Source organism: Sebastes umbrosus, unplaced genomic scaffold (genome assembly GCF_015220745.1).
Source record: "Sebastes umbrosus isolate fSebUmb1 unplaced genomic scaffold, fSebUmb1.pri scaffold_192_arrow_ctg1, whole genome shotgun sequence".
Taxonomy (NCBI): Eukaryota; Metazoa; Chordata; class Actinopteri; order Perciformes; family Sebastidae; genus Sebastes; species Sebastes umbrosus.
In genome coordinates, this window is record NW_023618500.1 from 20,001 (window position 1) to 38,874 (window position 18,874).

General features: G+C 47.5%; 1 protein-coding gene across 3 annotated transcripts; it reads left to right on the top strand.

Annotated features, from left to right (window-relative positions):
• Nucleotides 1–1,190: 1,190 nt before the first annotated feature.
• slc30a7 (solute carrier family 30 member 7) lies at nucleotides 1,191–17,549 on the top strand. Of its 3 annotated transcripts, XM_037763186.1 has the most exons (10): nucleotides 1,191–1,347; nucleotides 1,734–1,835; nucleotides 5,911–6,024; nucleotides 6,557–6,644; nucleotides 7,554–7,683; nucleotides 8,512–8,700; nucleotides 8,807–8,857; nucleotides 15,398–15,533; nucleotides 16,952–17,042; nucleotides 17,304–17,549. In XM_037763186.1, the coding sequence occupies exons 1-10, from the start codon at nucleotides 1,268–1,270 to the stop codon at nucleotides 17,532–17,534; spliced, it is 1,212 nt and encodes a 403-aa protein (XP_037619114.1). In that variant the 5' UTR covers nucleotides 1,191–1,267; the 3' UTR covers nucleotides 17,535–17,549. The 3 variants fall into 3 exon arrangements, with proteins under 3 accessions (XP_037619114.1, XP_037619115.1, XP_037619116.1); XM_037763187.1 differs by lacking the exon at nucleotides 1,734–1,835 and having other exon boundaries at nucleotides 1,211–1,347; XM_037763188.1 differs by lacking the exon at nucleotides 1,191–1,347 and having other exon boundaries at nucleotides 5,916–6,024.
• The last annotated feature ends 1,325 nt before the right edge of the window (nucleotides 17,550–18,874 follow it).

The window sequence follows — 18,874 nt, forward strand, 5'->3', positions numbered from 1 at the left end:
ATAGTATAGTTTAGTAACAGCAGTAGTATAGTATAGTTTAGTAACAGCAGTAGTATAGTATAGTTTAGTAACAGCAGTAGTATAGTATAGTATTGTAGTAGTATAGTATAGTATAGTTTAGTAACAGCAGTAGTAGTAGTATAGTATAGTATAGTATAGTATAGTATAGTTTAGTAACAGCAGTAGTAGTAGTATAGTATAGTATAGTATAGTTTAGTAACAGCAGTAGTATAGTATAGTAGTAGTATAGTAGTATAGTATAGTATAGTTTAGTAGTATAGTATAGTATAGTTTAGTAACAGCAGTAGTATAGTATAGTATAGTTTAGTAACAGCAGTAGTATAGTATAGTAGTAGTATAGTAGTATAGTATAGTATAGTTTAGTAGTATAGTATAGTATAGTTTAGTAACAGCAGTAGTATAGTATAGTATAGTTTAGTAACAGCAGTAGTATAGTATAGTAGTAGTATAGTATAGTATAGTTTAGTAGCAGCAGTAGTATAGTATAGTATAGTTTAGTAGCAGCAGTAGTATAGTATAGTAGTAGTATAGTATAGTAGTATAGTAGTAGTATAGTATAGTATAGTAGTATAGTATAGTAGTATAGTATAGTAGTATAGTAGTAGTATAGTATAGTAGTAGTATAGTATAGTATAGTAGTAGTATAGTATAGTATAGTAGTATAGTATAGTATAGTTTAGTAGCAGCAGTAGTAGTATAGTATAGTAGTAGTATAGTATAGTATAGTAGTATAGTATAGTTTAGTAGCAGCAGTAGTATAGTATAGTAGTAGTATAGTATAGTATAGTAGTATAGTATAGTATAGTTTAGTAGCAGCAGTAGTATAGTATAGTAGTAGTATAGTATAGTATAGTAGTATAGTATAGTATAGTTTAGTAGCAGCAGTAGTATAGTATAGTAGTAGTATAGTATAGTATAGTATAGTTTAGTAGCAGCAGTAGTATAGTATAGTAGTAGTATAGTATAGTATAGTAGTAGTATAGTATAGTATAGTAGTATAGTATAGTATAGTTTAGTAGCAGCAGTAGTATAGTATAGTATAGTAGTAGTATAGTATAGTAGTATAGTATAGTATAGTTTAGTAGCAGCAGTAGTATAGTATAGTAGTAGTATAGTATAGTATAGTTAGTTATAGATAGTTATAGTCCGTGTTTGAGGAACTAGAGCGTTTTATTGTGAAAGGCTGGCAGAGCGGAAGTGGTCCGTTAGCTTCCGGGTCTCAGTGTGTGTGTGTTCAGGTGAGAAGATGTTACCTTTATCTGTTAAAGACGACGAGTACAAACCCGCCAAGTTCAACCTGCTGCTGAAGCTCTCAGGATGGTTCAGGTGAGCTCACCTGCTGACAACTCACAGCTAGCAGCTAGCAGCTAGCAGCTAACAGCTAGCAGCTAGCTGAGCTAACAGAGCTAGCTGAGAGCTGCTAGCCTGATGCTAACCGGTTAGCATGGACTGAGTCTGTTAAACGGAGCTGCTGCTGGGGGACCCGGTCTGACCCGGTCTGTCCCGGTCTGACCCGGTCTGACCCGGTCTGTCCCGGTCTGTCCCGGTCTGACCCGGTCTGTCCCAGTCTGTCTGGTGGAGCTGGTCTCTGGGTGTCTCTGGGTGTCTGTGGTGGTCTGTGATTGATGTGATTGATGGGGTCTGGTGGGGTCTGGTGGGGTCTGATGGGGTCTGATGGGGTCTGGTGGGGTCTGGTGTTGTGTGTGTCTCAGGGCGATCCTCGCGGATAAGACGTCCCGGAACCTGTTCTTCTTCCTCCTCCTCAACCTCTCCTTCGCCTTCGTGGAGCTCAGCTACGGAGTCTGGAGCAACAGGTCCGCTACAAGCTAACAGGCTAACGGCTAGCATGCCTCTGTTTACTCAGGATGTGCCACGTAGTGTTAGTGTGTGTGTGTGTGTGTGTGTGTGTGTGTCATTGTGTGTGTGTGTGTGTGTGTGTGTGTGTGTGTGTGTGTGTGTCATTGTGTGTGTGTGTGTGTGTGTGTGTGTGTGCGTCATTGTGTGTGTGTGTGTGTGTGTGTGTGTGTGTGTGTGTGTGTGTGTGTGTGTCATAGTGTGTGTGTGTGTGTGTGTGTGTGTGTGTGTGTGTGTGTCATAGTGTGTGTGTGTGTGTGTGTGTGTGTGTGTGTCATAGTGTGTGTGTGTGTGTGTGTGTGTGTGTCATAGTGAGTGTGTGTTAATGTGTGTGTGTGTGTGTGTGTGTTAGTGTGTGTGACTTCCTGTCAATCAGTGATCCCAGAGGCTGATGTGTTTATTGATAATTGATCGGGAGTATTGATTAGTGTTCTGTTCATCAGTGTGTTTAATCAGCAGCACTCTACAGCTGTCACCGTCATGTGATGTGTACAGTTTCCATGGTTACAGGTAGAGCTGTAACAACTAGTAGATTGATTGATTAATTGATCAAATCAGAGCCCTTAGAGGTATAATAATCAATATGTAGTTGAGCTGTGTTCTACAATCATTCCAGATGTTTTCAATATTCAAACATCTGTCATGTTATTCACAGTAACTGCTCTAACTCCGTCAGACAGAGGTGCTCTACTGTTAACTATCCTCTGATCATAACAACACTCATCATGCTCATTCACCCTGACCATTCAGTTCACCACATAACATTAGCTACCTCTAATGGTAGGCTAACGTTAGCTACCTCTAATGCTAGGCTAACATTAACTACCTCTAATGCTAGGCTAACCTCTAATGGTAGGCTAACGTTAGCTACCGCTAATGGTAGGCTTACCTCTAATGGTAGGCTAACGTTAGCTACCGCTAATGGTAGGCTTACCTCTAATGCTAGGCTAACGTTAACTACCTCTAATGCTAGGCTAACATTAACTACCTCTAATGCTAGGCTAACTTTTAATGGTAGGCTAACGTTAGCTACCTCTAATGCTAGGCTAACATTAACTACCTCTAATGCTAGGCTAACGTTAACTACCTCTAATGATAGGCTAACGTTAGCTACCTCTAATGGTAGGCTAACGTTAGCTACCTCTAATGCTAGGCTAACGTTAACTACCTCTGATGCTAGGCTAACCTCTAATGGTAGGCTAACGTTTGCTACCTCTAATGGTAGGCTAACGTTAGCTACCTCTAATGGTAGGCTAACGTTAGCTACCGCTAATGGTAGGCTTACCTCTAATGGTAGGCTAACGTTAGCTACCTCTAATGGTAGGCTAACCTCTAATGATAGGCTAACGTTTGCTACCTCTAATGGTAGGCTAACGTTAGCTACCTCTAATGGTAGGCTAACGTTAGCTACCTCTAATGCTAGGCTAACGTTAGCTACCTCTAATGGTAGGCTAACCTCTAATGGTAGGCTAACGTTAGCTACCTCTAATGGTAGGCTAACCTCTAATGGTAGGCTAACGTTAGCTACCTCTAATGGTAGGCTAACATTAGCTACTTCTAATGGTAGGCTAATGTTAGCTACCTCTAATGGTAGGCTAACGTTAGCTACCTCTAATGGTAGGCTAACCTCTAATGGTAGGCTAACGTTAGCTACCTCTAATGGTAGGCTAACATTAGCTACCTCTAATGGTAGGCTAACGTTAGCTACCTCTAATGGTAGGCTAACGTTTGCTACCTCTAATGGTAGGCTAACCTCTAATGATAGGCTAACGTTTGCTACCTCTAATGGTAGGCTAACGTTAGCTACCTATAATGCTAGGCTAACGTTAGCTACCTCTAATGCTAGGCTAACGTTAGCTACCTCTAACGGTAGGCTAACGTTAGCTACCTCTAATGGTAGGCTAACCTCTAATGGTAGGCTAACGTTAGCTACCTCTAATGGTAGGCTAACCTCTAATGGTAGGCTAACCTCTAATGGTAGGCTAACGTTAGCTACCTCTAATGGTAGGCTAACATTAGCTACTTCTAATGGTAGGCTAATGTTAGCTACCTCTAATGGTAGGCTAACCTCTAATGGTAGGCTAACCTCTAATGGTAGGCTAACCTCTAATGGTAGGCTAACATTAGCTACCTCTAATGGTAGGCTAACCTCTAATGGTAGGCTAACCTCTAATGGTAGGCTAACGTTAGCTACCTCTAATGGTAGGCTAACATTAGCTACTTCTAATGGTAGGCTAATGTTAGCTACCTCTAATGGTAGGCTAACGTTTGCTACCTCTAATGGTAGGCTAACATTAGCTACTTCTAATGGTAGGCTAACGTTTGCTACCTCTAATGGTAGGCTAACGTTAGCTACCTCTAATGGTAGGCTAACGTTTGCTACCTCTAATGGTAGGCTAACCTCTAATGGTAGGCTAACGTTTGCTACCTCTAATGGTAGGCTAACGTTAGCTACCTCTAATGGTAGGCTAACGTTTGCTACCTCTAATGGTAGGCTAAAGTTTGCTACCTCTAATGGTAGGCTAACGTTTGCTACCTCTAATGGTAGGCTAACCTCTAATGGTAGGCTAACGTTTGCTACCTCTAATGGTAGGCTAACGTTAGCTACCTCTAATGGTAGGCTAACGTTAGCTACAGTAGCATGTGATCGGCCTTAATAGAGAGCACCAGTCAAACTACTTAGAACGAATATGAGCCGATAATAATCGATGATCGATCAATCAGACAACCCTTAATATTTGATGTGCGTGTTTTGACGTGCGTGTTTTGTCGGCGTGCTTGACGTGTGTGTTGTGTGTTGTGTGTATGACGTGCGTGTTTTGACGTGTGTGTTGTGTGTATGACGTGCGTGTTTGACGTGTGTGTATGACGTGTGTGTTTTGTCGGCGTGTTTGACGTGTGTGTTGTGTGTTATGTGTATGACGTGCGTGTTTTGACGTGTGTGTATGACGTGCGTGTTTTGTCGGTGTGTTTGACGTGTGTGTTGTGTGTATGACGTGCGTGTTTTGACGTGTGTGTATGACATGTGTGTTTTGTCGGCGTGTTTGACGTGTGTGTTGTGTGTTGTGTGTATGACGTGCGTGTTTTGACGTGTGTGTATGACGTGCGTGTTTTGTCGGTGTGTTTGACGTGTGTGTTGTGTGTATGACGTGCGTGTTTTGACGTGTGTGTATGACATGTGTTTTGTCGGCGTTTGACGTGTGTGTTGTGTGTATGACGTGCGTGTTTTGTCGGCGTGTTTGACGTGTGTGTTGTGTGTTGTGTGTATGACGTGCGTGTTTTGACGTGTGTGTATGACATGTGTGTTTTGTCGGCGTGTTTGACGCGTGTGTTGTGTTGTGTGTATGACGTGTGTGTTTTGTCGGCGTGTTTGACGTGTGTGTTGTGTGTTGTGTGTGACGTGTGTGTTTTGTCGGCGTGTTTGACGTGTGTGTTGTGTGTTGTGTGTATGACGTGCGTGTTTTGACGTGTGTGTATGACATGTGTGTTTTGACGTGTGTGTTGTGTGTATGACGTGCGTGTTTTGACGTGTGTGTATGACGTGCGTGTTTTGACGTGTGTGTATGACATGTGTTTTGTCGGCGTGTTTGACGTGTGTGTTGTGTGTTGTGTGTATGACGTGCGTGTTTTGTCGGCGTGTTTGACGTGTGTGTTGTGTGTTGTGTGTATGACGTGCGTGTTTTGACGTGTGTGTATGACGTGTGTTTTGTCGGCGTGTTTGATGTGTGTGTTGTGTGTTATGTGTATGACGTGTGTGTTTTGTCGGCGTGTTTGACGTGTGTGTTGTGTGTTGTGTGTATGACGTGTGTGTTTTGTCGGCGTGTTTGACGTGTGTGTTGTGTGTATGACGTGTTTTGTCGGCGTGTTTGACGTGTGTGTTGTGTGTTGTGTGTATGACGTGCGTGTTTTGACGTGTGTGTATGACATGTGTGTTTTGTCGGCGTGTTTGACGTGTGTGTTGTGTGTTGTGTGTATGACGTGTGTGTTTTGTCGGCGTGTTTGACGTGTGTGTTGTGTTGTGTGTTTCCTCTTCAGTTTAGGTCTGATCTCAGACTCCTTCCACATGTTCTTTGACTGCACCGCTCTCCTGGCAGGTCTGGCAGCCTCCGTCATCTCCAGGTGGAGATCCAACGACAGCTTCTCCTACGGGTGAGATACTCTCTCTGTGCTCTGTTAGTCAGGTCTGATTTATGATGATCTGTGCTCTGTTAATCAGGTCTGATTTATGATGATCTGTGCTCTCTTAGTCAGGTCTGAAAGTGGTGATCTGTGCTCTGTTAATCAGGTCTGATTTATGATGATCTGTGCTCTCTTAGTCAGGTCTGAAAGTGGTGATCTGTGCTCTGTTAGTCAGGTCTGAAAATGGTGATCTGTGCTCTGTTAGTCGGGTCTGACAGTGGTGATCTGTGCTCTGTTAGTCAGGTTTGAAAGTGGTGATCTGTGCTCTTAGTCAGGTCTGAAAATGGTGATCTGTGCTCTGTTAGTCGGGTCTGACAGTGGTGATCTGTGCTCTGTTAGTCAGGTCTGAAAGTGGTGATCTGTGCTCTGTTAATCAGGTCTGAAAGTGGTGATCTGTGCTCTGTTAATCAGGTCTGATTTATGATGATCTGTGCTCTCTTAGTCAGGTCTGAAAGTGGTGATCTGTGCTCTGTTAGTCGGGTCTGACCTCAGTGTGTTTCAGGTATGTCAGAGCAGAAGTTCTGGCCGGCTTCGTCAACGGACTCTTCCTCATCTTCACAGCGTTCTTCATCTTCTCTGAGGGAGTCGAGGTAACACACTACACTACACACACACTACACACTACACACACTACACACTCACACACTACACACTACACTACACACACTACACACTACACTACACACACACTACACACTACACACACTACGCACACACACACTACACACTACACACACTACACACTACACACTACACACTACACACACTATGTACAGTGTGAACCTGTCTGTCTCTCTGTGTGAATCTGTCTGTCTCTCTGTGTGAACCTGTCTGTCTCTCTGTGTGAATCTGTCTGTCTCTCTGTGTGAACCTGTCTGTCTCTCTGTGTGAACCTGTCTGTCTCTCTGTGTGAATCTGTCTCTCTGTGTGAATCTGTCTGTCTCTCTGTGTGAACCTGTCTGTCTCTCTGTGTGAACCTGTCTGTCTCTCTGTGTGAATCTGTCTGTCTCTCTGTGTGAATCTGTCTGTCTCTCTGTGTGAATCTGTCTGTCTCTCTGTGTGAATCTGTCTGTCTCTCTGTGTGAATCTGTCTGTCTCTCTGTGTGAATCCTGTCTGTCTCTCTGTGTGAATCTGTCTGTCTCTCTGTGTGAATCTGTCTGTCTCTCTGTGTGAATCTGTCTGTCTCTCTGTGTGAACCTGTCTGTCTCTCTGTGTGAACCTGTCTGTCTCTCTGTGTGAACCTGTCTGTCTCTCTGTGTGAATCTGTCTGTCTCTCTGTGTGAATCTGTCTGTCTCTCTGTGTGAACCTGTCTGTCTCTCTGTGTGAACCTGTCTGTCTCTCTGTGTGAACCTGTCTGTCTCTCTGTGTGAACCTGTCTGTCTCTCTGTGTGAATCTGTCTGTCTCTCTGTGTGAATCTGTCTGTCTCTCTGTGTGAACCTGTCTGTCTCTCTGTGTGAACCTGTCTGTCTCTCTGTGTGAACCTGTCTGTCTCTCAGAGAGCTCTGGAGCCTCCTGACGTTCACCACGACCGGCTCCTTCCCGTCTCTATAGCCGGTCTGCTGGTCAACCTGGTCGGGATCTTTGTGTTCCAGCACGGAGGCCACGGACACTCTCATGGAGAGGAAGGTAATACCTGCAGAACGTCTAGAACATCACTGAGTAGAACCGAGATCTGTGAAACATCACTGCAACCATGTAGAACCTCACTGCAACCACATAGAACCTCACTGCAACCATGTAGAACCTCACTGCAACCTCACTGCAACCATCTAGAACCTCACTGCAACCATGTAGAACCTCACTGCAACCATGTAGAACCTCTCCGCAACCACGTGGAACCTCACTGCAACCACATAGAACCTCACTGCAACCACGTAGAACCTCACTGCAACCATGTAGAACCTCACTGCAACCATGTAGAACCTCACTGCAACTACGTAGAACTTCACTGCAACCACATAGAACCTCACTGCAACCACATAGAACCTCCCTGCAGCCATGTAGAAACTCACTGCAACCATGTAGAAACTCACTGCAACCACATAGAACCTCACTGCAACCACGTAGAACCTCACTGCAACCAAGTAGAACCTCACTGCAACCACGTAGAACCTCACTGCAACCATGTAGAACCTCACTGCAACCACGTAGAACCTCACTGCAGCCATGTAGAAACTCACTGCAGCCACGTAGAACCTCACTGCAACCACATAGAACCTCACTGCAACCACGTAGAACCTCACTGCAACCACGTAGAACCTCACTGCAACCACGTAGAACCTCACTGCAACCACGTAGAACCTCACTGCAGCCACGTAGAACCTCACTGCAGCCATGTAGAAACTCACTGCAACCACGTAGAACCTTACTGCAGCCATGTAGAAACTCACTGCAGCCACGTAGAACCTCACCGCTCTTCAGTAGAACCTCACTCTCTACCCGTTTTTCTCTCAGGTCACGGTCACAGCCACTCTCTGTTTAACGGCAGTGTGAATCACGGAGGACACGGAGGACACGACCACCAGAACAAACACGGACACAGTCATGATGGACATGACGGTCATGGACACAGTCACGGAGGACACGGAGGACACGGTGGACACGGACACAGCCACGGCGGCCATGATGAGCCGCACCATCACGGTGAGAGTGCGCTGACAGAACGGACTCATGACGTTTTCCGTCTCATCATCAACACGTTCTCTGAAATCAGGTCATCGGTTTAAATATCTGGTGTTTGTTGTTGCAGACGAGCTGCTGCACACTCCGGGGAAAGGTTCCAGCAAGCAGATCCTGCAGGGTGAGAACATTCACCTCTCTACCACAGCATTAAACACGCTACACGCTACACGCTACAGGCTACACGCTACACGCTACACTCTACAGGCTACACGCTACACGCTACACTCTACACGCTACACGCTACACGCTACACTCTACAGGCTACAGGCTACAGGCTACACTCTACAGGCTACAGGCTACACTCTACACGCTACACTCTACAGGCTACAGGCTAAACTCTACAGGCTACAGGCTACACTCTACAGGCTACAGGCTACACTCTACAGGCTACACTCTACACGCTACACTTTACAGGCTACAGGCTACACTCTACACGCTACACTCTACAGGCTACAGGCTACAGGCTACAGGCTACACTCTACAGGCTACAGGCTACACTCTACACGCTACAGGCTACAGGCTACACTCTACACTCTACAGGCTACACTCTACACGCTACACTTTACAGGCTACAGGCTACACTCTACACGCTACACTCTACAGGCTACAGGCTACACTCTACAGGCTACAGGCTACACTCTACACTCTACACTCTACAGGCTACAGGCTACACTCTACACGCTACACTTTACAGGCTACAGGCTACACTCTACACGCTACAGGCTACAGGCTACACTCTACACTCTACACTCTACAGGCTACAGGCTACACTCTACACGCTACACTTTACAGGCTACAGGCTACACTCTACACGCTACACTCTACAGGCTACAGGCTACACTCTACAGGCTACAGGCTACACTCTACAGGCTACAGGCTACAGGCTACAGGCTACACTCTACACTCTACAGGCTACACTCTACAGGCTACAGGCTACACTCTACAGGCTACACTCTACAGGCTACACTCTACAGGCTACACTCTACAGGCTACATTCTACAGGCTACAGGCTACAGGCTACACTCTACAGGCTACACTCTACAGGCTACAGGCTACAGGCTACACTCTACAGGCTACGGGCTACAGGCTACACTCTACAGGCTACAGGCTACACTCTACACGCTACACTTTACAGGCTACAGGCTACACTCTACACGCTACACTCTACAGGCTACAGGCTACACTCTACAGGCTACACTCTACACGCTACAGGCTACAGGCTACACGCTACAGGCTACAGGCTACATTCTACACTCTACAGGCTACACTCTACAGGCTACAGGCTACAGGCTACACTCTACAGGCTACACTCTACAGGCTACAGGCTACAGGCTACACTCTACAGGCTACACTCTACAGGCTACAGGCTACAGGCTACACTCTACAGGCTACACTCTACACGCTACAGGCTACAGGCTACAGGCTACACTCTACACTCTACAGGCTACACTCTACAGGCTACACTCTACAGGCTACAGGCTACACTCTACAGGCTACAGGCTACACTCTACAGGCTACACTCTACAGGCTACACTCTACAGGCTACACTCTACAGGCTACAGGCTACACTCTACAGGCTACACTCTACAGGCTACACTCTACACGCTACACTTTACAGGCTACAGGCTACACTCTACACGCTACACTCTACAGACTACAGGCTACACTACAGGCTACACTCTACACGCTACAGGCTACACTCTACACTCTACAGGCTACACTCTACAGGCTACAGGCTACACTCTACAGGCTACAGGCTACACTCTACAGGCTACAGGCTACACTCTACACTCTACACTCTACAGGCTACACTCTACAACGCTACACTCTACAGGCTACAGGCTACACTCTACAGGCTACAGGCTACACTCTACAGGCTACAGGCTACAGGCTACACTCTACAGGCTACAGGCTACACTCTACAGGCTACAGGCTACACTCTACACGCTACACTCTACAGGCTACAGGCTACACTCTACAGCTACAGGCTACACTCTACAGGCTACAGGCTACAGGCTACACTCTACAGGCTACACTCTACACGCTACACTTTACAGGCTACAGGCTACACGCTACACTCTACAGGCTACAGGCTACACTCTACAGGCTACAGGCTACACTCTACAGGCTACACTTTACAGGCTACAGGCTACACTCTACACGCTACACTCTACAGGCTACAGGCTACACTCTACAACGCTACACTCTACAGGCTACAGGCTACACTCTACAGGCTACAGGCTACACTCTACAGGCTACACTCTACAGGCTACAGGCTACACTCTACACTCTACACTCTACAGGCTACAGGCTACACTCTACACGCTACACTCTACAGGCTACAGGCTACACTCTACAGGCTACAGGCTACACTCTACAGGCTACAGGCTACAGGCTACACTCTACAGGCTACAGGCTACACTCTACAGGCTACAGGCTACACTCTTACACGCTACACTCTACAGGCTACAGGCTACACTCTACAGGCTACAGGCTACACTCTACAGGCTACAGGCTACAGGCTACACTCTACAGGCTACACTCTACACGCTACACTTTACAGGCTACAGGCTACACGCTACACTCTACAGGCTACAGGCTACACTCTACAGGCTACAGGCTACACTCTACAGGCTACACTTTACAGGCTACAGGCTACACTCTACACGCTACACTCTACAGGCTACAGGCTACACTCTACACGCTACACTCTACACGCTACAGGCTACAGGCTACACTCTACACTCTACAGGCTACACTCTACAGGCTACACTCTACAGGCTACAGGCTACAGGCTACACTCTACAGGCTACAGGCTACACTCTACAGGCTACAGGCTACACTCTACAGGCTACAGGCTACACTCTACACGCTACACTCTACAGGCTACAGGCTATACTCTACAGGCTGCAGGCTACAGGCTACACTCTACAGGCTACACTCTACACGCTACACTTTACAGGCTACAGGCTACACTCTACACGCTACAATCTACAGGCTACAGGCTACACTCTACAGGCTACAGGCTACACTCTACAGGCTACACTCTACACGCTACAGGCTACAGGCTACAGGCTACACTCTACAGGCTACAGGCTACACTCTACACGCTACACTTTACAGGCTACAGGCTACACTCTACACGCTACACTCTACAGGCTACACTCTACAGGCTACAGGCTACACTCTACACGCTACAGGCTACAGGCTACACTCTACAGGCTACAGGCTACACTCTACACGCTACACTTTACAGGCTACAGGCTACACTCTACACGCTACACTCTACAGGCTACAGGCTACACTCTACAGGCTACACTCTACACGCTACAGGCTACACGCTACACTTTACAGGCTACAGGCTACACTACACGCTACACTCTACAGGCTACACTCTACAGGCTACAGGCTACACTCTACACTCTACAGGCTACACTCTACAGGCTACAGGCTACACTCTACAGGCTACAGGCTACAGGCTACACTCTACAGGCTACACTCTACAAGCTACAGGCTACACTCTACAGGCTACACTCTACAGGCTACAGGCTACACTCTACAGGCTACACTCTACAGGCTACACTCTACACGCTACAGGCTACAGGCTACACTCTACACTCTACAGGCTACACTCTACAGGCTACAGGCTACACTCTACAGGCTACAGGCTACAGGCTACACTCTACAGGCTACACTCTACAGGCTACAGGCTACACTCTACAGGCTACACTCTACAGGCTACAGGCTACACTCTACAGGCTACACGCTACAGGCTACACTCTACACGCTACACTTTACAGGCTACACTCTACACGCTACACTTTACAGGCTACAGGCTACACTCTACACGCTACACTTTACAGGCTACACTCTACAGGCTACAGGCTACACTCTACACGCTACAGGCTACAGGCTACAGGCTACACTCTACAGGCTACAGGCTACACTCTACAGGCTACAGGCTACAGGCTACACTCTACAGGCTACACTCTACAGGCTACACTCTACAGGCTACAGGCTACACTCTACAGGCTACAGGCTACACTCTACAGGCTACAGGCTACAGGCTACACTCTACAGGCTACAGGCTACACTCTACAGGCTACAGGCTACAGGCTACACTCTACAGGCTACACTCTACACGCTACACTCTACACGCTACACTCTACAGGCTACAGGCTACACTCTACAGGCTACACTCTACAGGCTACACTCTACAGGCTACAGGCTACACTCTACACGCTACAGGCTACACTCTACACTCTACAGGCTACACTCTACAGGCTACAGGCTACACTCTACAGGCTACAGGCTACACTCTACACGCTACACGCTACACTCTACACTCTACAGGCTACACTCTACAGGCTACACGCTACAGGCTACACTCTACACGCTACACTTTACAGGCTACACTCTACACGCTACACTTTACAGGCTACAGGCTACACTCTACACGCTACACTTTACAGGCTACACTCTACAGGCTACAGGCTACACTCTACACGCTACAGGCTACAGGCTACAGGCTACACTCTACAGGCTACACTCTACAGGCTACAGGCTACAGGCTACACTCTACAGGCTACACTCTACAGGCTACACTCTACACTCTACAGGCTACAGGCTACAGGCTACACTCTACAGGCTACAGGCTACACTCTACAGGCTACAGGCTACACTCTACAGGCTACAGGCTACACTCTACAGGCTACACTCTACACGCTACACTCTACACGCTACACTCTACAGGCTACAGGCTACACTCTACAGGCTACACTCTACAGGCTACACTCTACAGGCTACACTCTACAGGCTACAGGCTACACTCTACACGCTACAGGCTACACTCTACACTCTACAGGCTACACTCTACAGGCTACAGGCTACACTCTACACTCTACACGCTACACTCTACACTCTACAGGCTACACTCTACAGGCTACACTATACAGGCTACACGCTACACGCTAAACTCTACAGACTACAGAAATCTGATTTATATATAAAATCTATTCTCTAATATTCATCTTATATAAACTGGAAAAACAAAGTTATTAACTTGTGTTTGGTGGATTATTTCTCTGTTGTATCAATACTAATGGTCATTGTATTCTACATGGTTGAAAGCCTGTTTATTTACCTTCACAATGATGTCACACTTGTAAGGATCATGCATTCGTGGGATGAGCAGCACAGCTGATGATGTGGGGAGCGCCCAAGATCAATTTGCCAAAATGCTCTGCCGATGGTAAACAGTGTATTCTCCTGTTGGTGTTGACTCTTGTTGTGAGTTGTTTGGTGGATTGGATGATTGAACTCTCTATCAGTAACAAGGAACAAACAAGACATATTGATCTATTGAATCCACCGTCAGGAGCCTCAGTAGAGGTGGAAGATCCATACGCAGCCACAACAGCCTGGCACCTCCTCCTCATGCTGGTCACCAACCTGGTCACACGTTGCTGTGGGATGGCGTTCCATTCCTCAACCAGGATTGGTTGCAGGTCAGCCAGCGTGGTTGTGTTGGTCACTCTAACACGTACAGCACGCCCAAGCTGATCCTACAAGTGTTGAGTTGGGTTGAGGTGTGGACTCTTGGCAGGCCGTTCCATTCTCTCTCCTCCCACGTTGTGGAGGTAGTCTGTGATAACCCTGGCTCTGTGGGGGGGGGCGTTGTTTCTTGGAGGATGAAGTTAGGTCCCAGATTGACCAGAAGCTGTTACTCCATCGGTTCAACAATCAGCATAGCGTTCTCCACGTCGTCTCCATACTTTGACCTGCCATCCAACTTTGGCAGACAGAACCTGGACTCATCACTGAACATGACATTCCCCCACATGTTCAGGTTCCATTGTCTGTGTTGGAGACACCAGCGCCAACGGGCCTGACGGTGAAGGGCAGTCATTGCAGGCTTCCTGGTAGCCTTATGAGAATACACTGTTTACCATTGGCAGAGCATTTTGGAACATTTTTCTTGGGCGCTCCCCACATCATCAGCTGTGCTGCTCATCCCACAAATACATGATCCTTACAAGTGGGACATCATTGTGAAGGTAAATAAACAGGCTTTCAACCATGTAGAATACAATGACCATTAGCATTGATACAACAGAGAAATAATCCACCAAACACAAGTTAACTAACTTTGTTTTTCCAGTATATATACATATGTGTATATATACATGTATACATATGTATATATATATACATATGTGTATACAGTATGTATACATAGTTATGTCTCCTGGTGATTGGTGGTGTGTAGTCTGTGAGCAGAGAGCAGCAGTGTCCACCGGGCGGCGCTCACACTCCGTCACAGACGTCCTCTGAGGACCATGGAGCTCCAGATTAGAACTCTCTGAATGATCTGAAGGATGATCTGATTGATGATCTGATTGATGATCTGATTGATGATCTGTCAGGAAGGTTAAAGGACCAATATGTAATAAATCATAAAGTCATTTAAAACACTAGATGTCAGTTCTTCATAGAGCTGCTCTACAACCAGGAAGAGTTCACCGCCTGTCTTCAGGTCACATGAGAGACATCACATAGAGATATATGGATGGATATAGATGGATATAGATATATAGATAATGTGTACATATGATGTATGATGTATGATGTATGATGTGTGTATGTGTGTGTGTTGCAGGAGTCCTGCTACACATCATCGCTGACACTCTTGGCAGTGTCGGCGTGATCATCTCCGCTCTGCTGATGCAGAGATACGACCTGATGATCGCCGACCCCATCTGCTCCATGCTGATCGCCCTCCTCATCGGAGTCAGGTGACCTCACTCTCACGCTTTACACCCTTTATTCCTCACCTTGTTGTTGTTGTTGCTGTTGTTGTTGTTGCCATAGCAACACTGCTACAACATGTATAACAGGAAGAGTAAGGGTCATCAAATAATTAACTAGTTAAAATACAGACATAACATCTGGTAACATCTGGTAACATCTGGTTCTGTGGTAGATGTAAATATATATATATATATCTGTAAACAGCTATAGTGTATACCCTCTTCATCTACTCTCACTAGTACTATTATTATTATTATTATTATTATGATTATTATTATTATGATTAGATGTCAGAGCTACCTTGAACACACCACTGAGGGAATGTTCCTTAGCGTTCTCCGTTCTCCTCTCCATGTGACGGTAACAGAACCTTGAGAACTAAAGGAACCAGGGACTGTGATGGATCAGGTCTCAGGTTCCAGCTGCTGTCTGAACCCTGACGGAGACTCTGGAACAATCCGGTTCCACTAATGTAAAGAATGTTCCGTTAGTAGTTAAAGCCACCGGTCTGGACCTGGAACCAGGTCTGGAGTCCAACGGGCCAAACCACCGGTCTGGACCTGGAACCGGGTCTGGAGTCCAACAGGCCAAACCACCGGTATGGACCTGGAACCGGGTCTGGAGTCCAACGGGCCAAACCACCGGTCTGGACCTGGAACTGGGCCTGGAGTCCAACGGGCCAAACCACCGGTCTGGACCTGGAACCAGGTCTGGAGTCCAACGGGCCAAACCACCGGTCTGGACCTGGAACCGGGTCTGGAGTCCAACAGGCCAAACCACCGGTATGGACCTGGAACCGGGTCTGGAGTCCAACGGGCCAAACCACCGGTATGGACCTGGAACCGGGTCTGGAGTCCGGCATCCCTGGATGTACATGCGGTGGTCAGATTTCCCAGAAGCCCCTGGGATGATGAATGGAGTTGATGTGTGCTGTGGTTTTGATCGACTGGAACGCAGCTGCACATTTAAACAGTCAGCAGAGCAGATCTGTGGTCGGCTGAGAGGCCTTCACTCAACCACAACCACCGGCATCAGGTTACTGCAGCTGCACCATCTACACAGAGATCTGAGCTGCTCTACAGAGTCCACCTCAGAGTCCACCTCAGAGTCCACCTCAGAGTCCAACTCAGAGTCCAACTCAGAGTCCAACTCAGACCCCAGTTAAAAACCAGCAGATGTCCAGTGTCATCAGTCGTCAGTGTGAACCAGACTGTAGTAGTAGTATTTATACATCACAGCAGTAGTACTAACTGGAAGTGCAGCGTTTATAGTAGCAGTAGTACTAGCTGCGTTTGTTTTTGTGAGTTTCCAGGGTTGTGATGTCACTGTGGGGCGGAGCCTCTGAATCAACTGTTTGTGTTCACACATGCTCAGTGCGTCCTCTCTGACCTCTGACCCTCAGCGTGGTGCCGTTACTGCGAGAGTCCATCGGGATCCTGATGCAGCGAACGCCTCCGTCACTGGACCTCGCCCTGCCCGAGTGTTACCAGAGGGTGAGTACAGGCCACGCCCACATTAAGCCACGCCCCCAGCACCACCTGGAATGTCTAACGACTGGATTCACTCGTATGACATCACCGCCCCGCGACACTTTTCTTCTTCACTGTATTGTGATGTCGTTATATGAGATAGGTCATGTGACGTCTCATCCTTCACCGCCGACGACAGCTCGCCATCATCCGTTCGTGACGGATGTCCGTGTCGGTCCGTGGTCAGGGACCAGTCTAATTCCTGGTTTACTGTGTTGTGTTCAGGTGCAGCAGCTGCAGGGAGTTTACAACCTGCAGGAGCCTCACTTCTGGACTCTGTGTACGGACGTTTACATCGGAACATTAAAGCTGCTGGTGGCCCCCGACGCCGACCCCCGCTGGATCCTCAGCCAGACGCACCACATCTTCACACAGGTACCTGAACGCATCACACCTTCACACATCACATCTTCACACGGGTACCTGAACGCACCGCATCTTCACACTGGTACCTGAACGCACCGCATCTTCACACATCACATCTTCACATGGGTACCTGAACACATCACACCTTCACACATCACATCTTCACACTGGTACCTGAACGCACCGCATCTTCACACATCACATCTTCACACGGGTACCTGAACGCACCGTATCTTCACACAGGTACCTGAACGCACCGCATCTTCACACAGGTACCTGAACGCACCGCATCTTCACATATCACATCTTCACACAGGTACCTGAACGCACCGCATCTTCACACAGGTACCTGAACGCACCACATCTTCACACATCACATGGGTACCTGAACGCATCGCATCTTCACACAGGTACCTGAACGCACCGCATCTTCACACATCACATCTTCACACATCACATCTTCACACAGGTACCTGAACGCACCGCATCTTCACACATCACATCTTCACACGGGTACCTGAACGCACCGCATCTTCACACAGGTACCTGAACGCACCGCATCTTCACACATCACATCTTCACATTGGTACCTGAACGCATCGCATCTTCACACAGGTACCTGAACGCACCGCATCTTCACACATCACATCTTCACACGGGTACCTGAACGCACCGCATCTTCACACAGGTACCTGAACGCACCGCATCTTCACACATCACATCTTCACACAGGTACCTGAACGCACCGCATCTTCACACAGGTACCTGAACGCACCGCATCTTCACACATCACATGGGTACCTGAACGCATCGCATCTTCACACAGGTACCTGAACGCACCGCATCTTCACACAGGTACCTGAACGCACCATATCTTCACACATCACATCTTCACACGGGTACCTGAACGCACCGCATCTTCACACAGGTACCTGAACGCACCGCATCTTCACACATCACATCTTCACACGGGTACCTGAACGCACCGCATCTTCACACAGGTACCTGAACGCACCGCATCTTCACACATCACATCTTCACACAGGTACCTGAACGCACCGCATCTTCACACAGGTACCTGAACGCACCGCATCTTCACACAGGTACCTGAACGCACCGTATCTTCACACATCACATGGGTACCTGAACGCATCGCATCTTCACACAGGTACCTGAACGCACCGCATCTTCACACAGGTACCTGAACGCACCACATCTTCACACATCACATCTTCACACAGGTACCTGAACACACCGCACCTTCACACAGGTACCTGAATGCACCGCATCTTCACACACCACATCTTCAGAGGTACCTGAACGCACCACATCTTCACACAGGTACCTGAACGCACCGCACCTTCACACAGGTACCTGAACGCACCGCACCTTCACACTGGTACCTGAACGCACCGCATCTTCACACATCA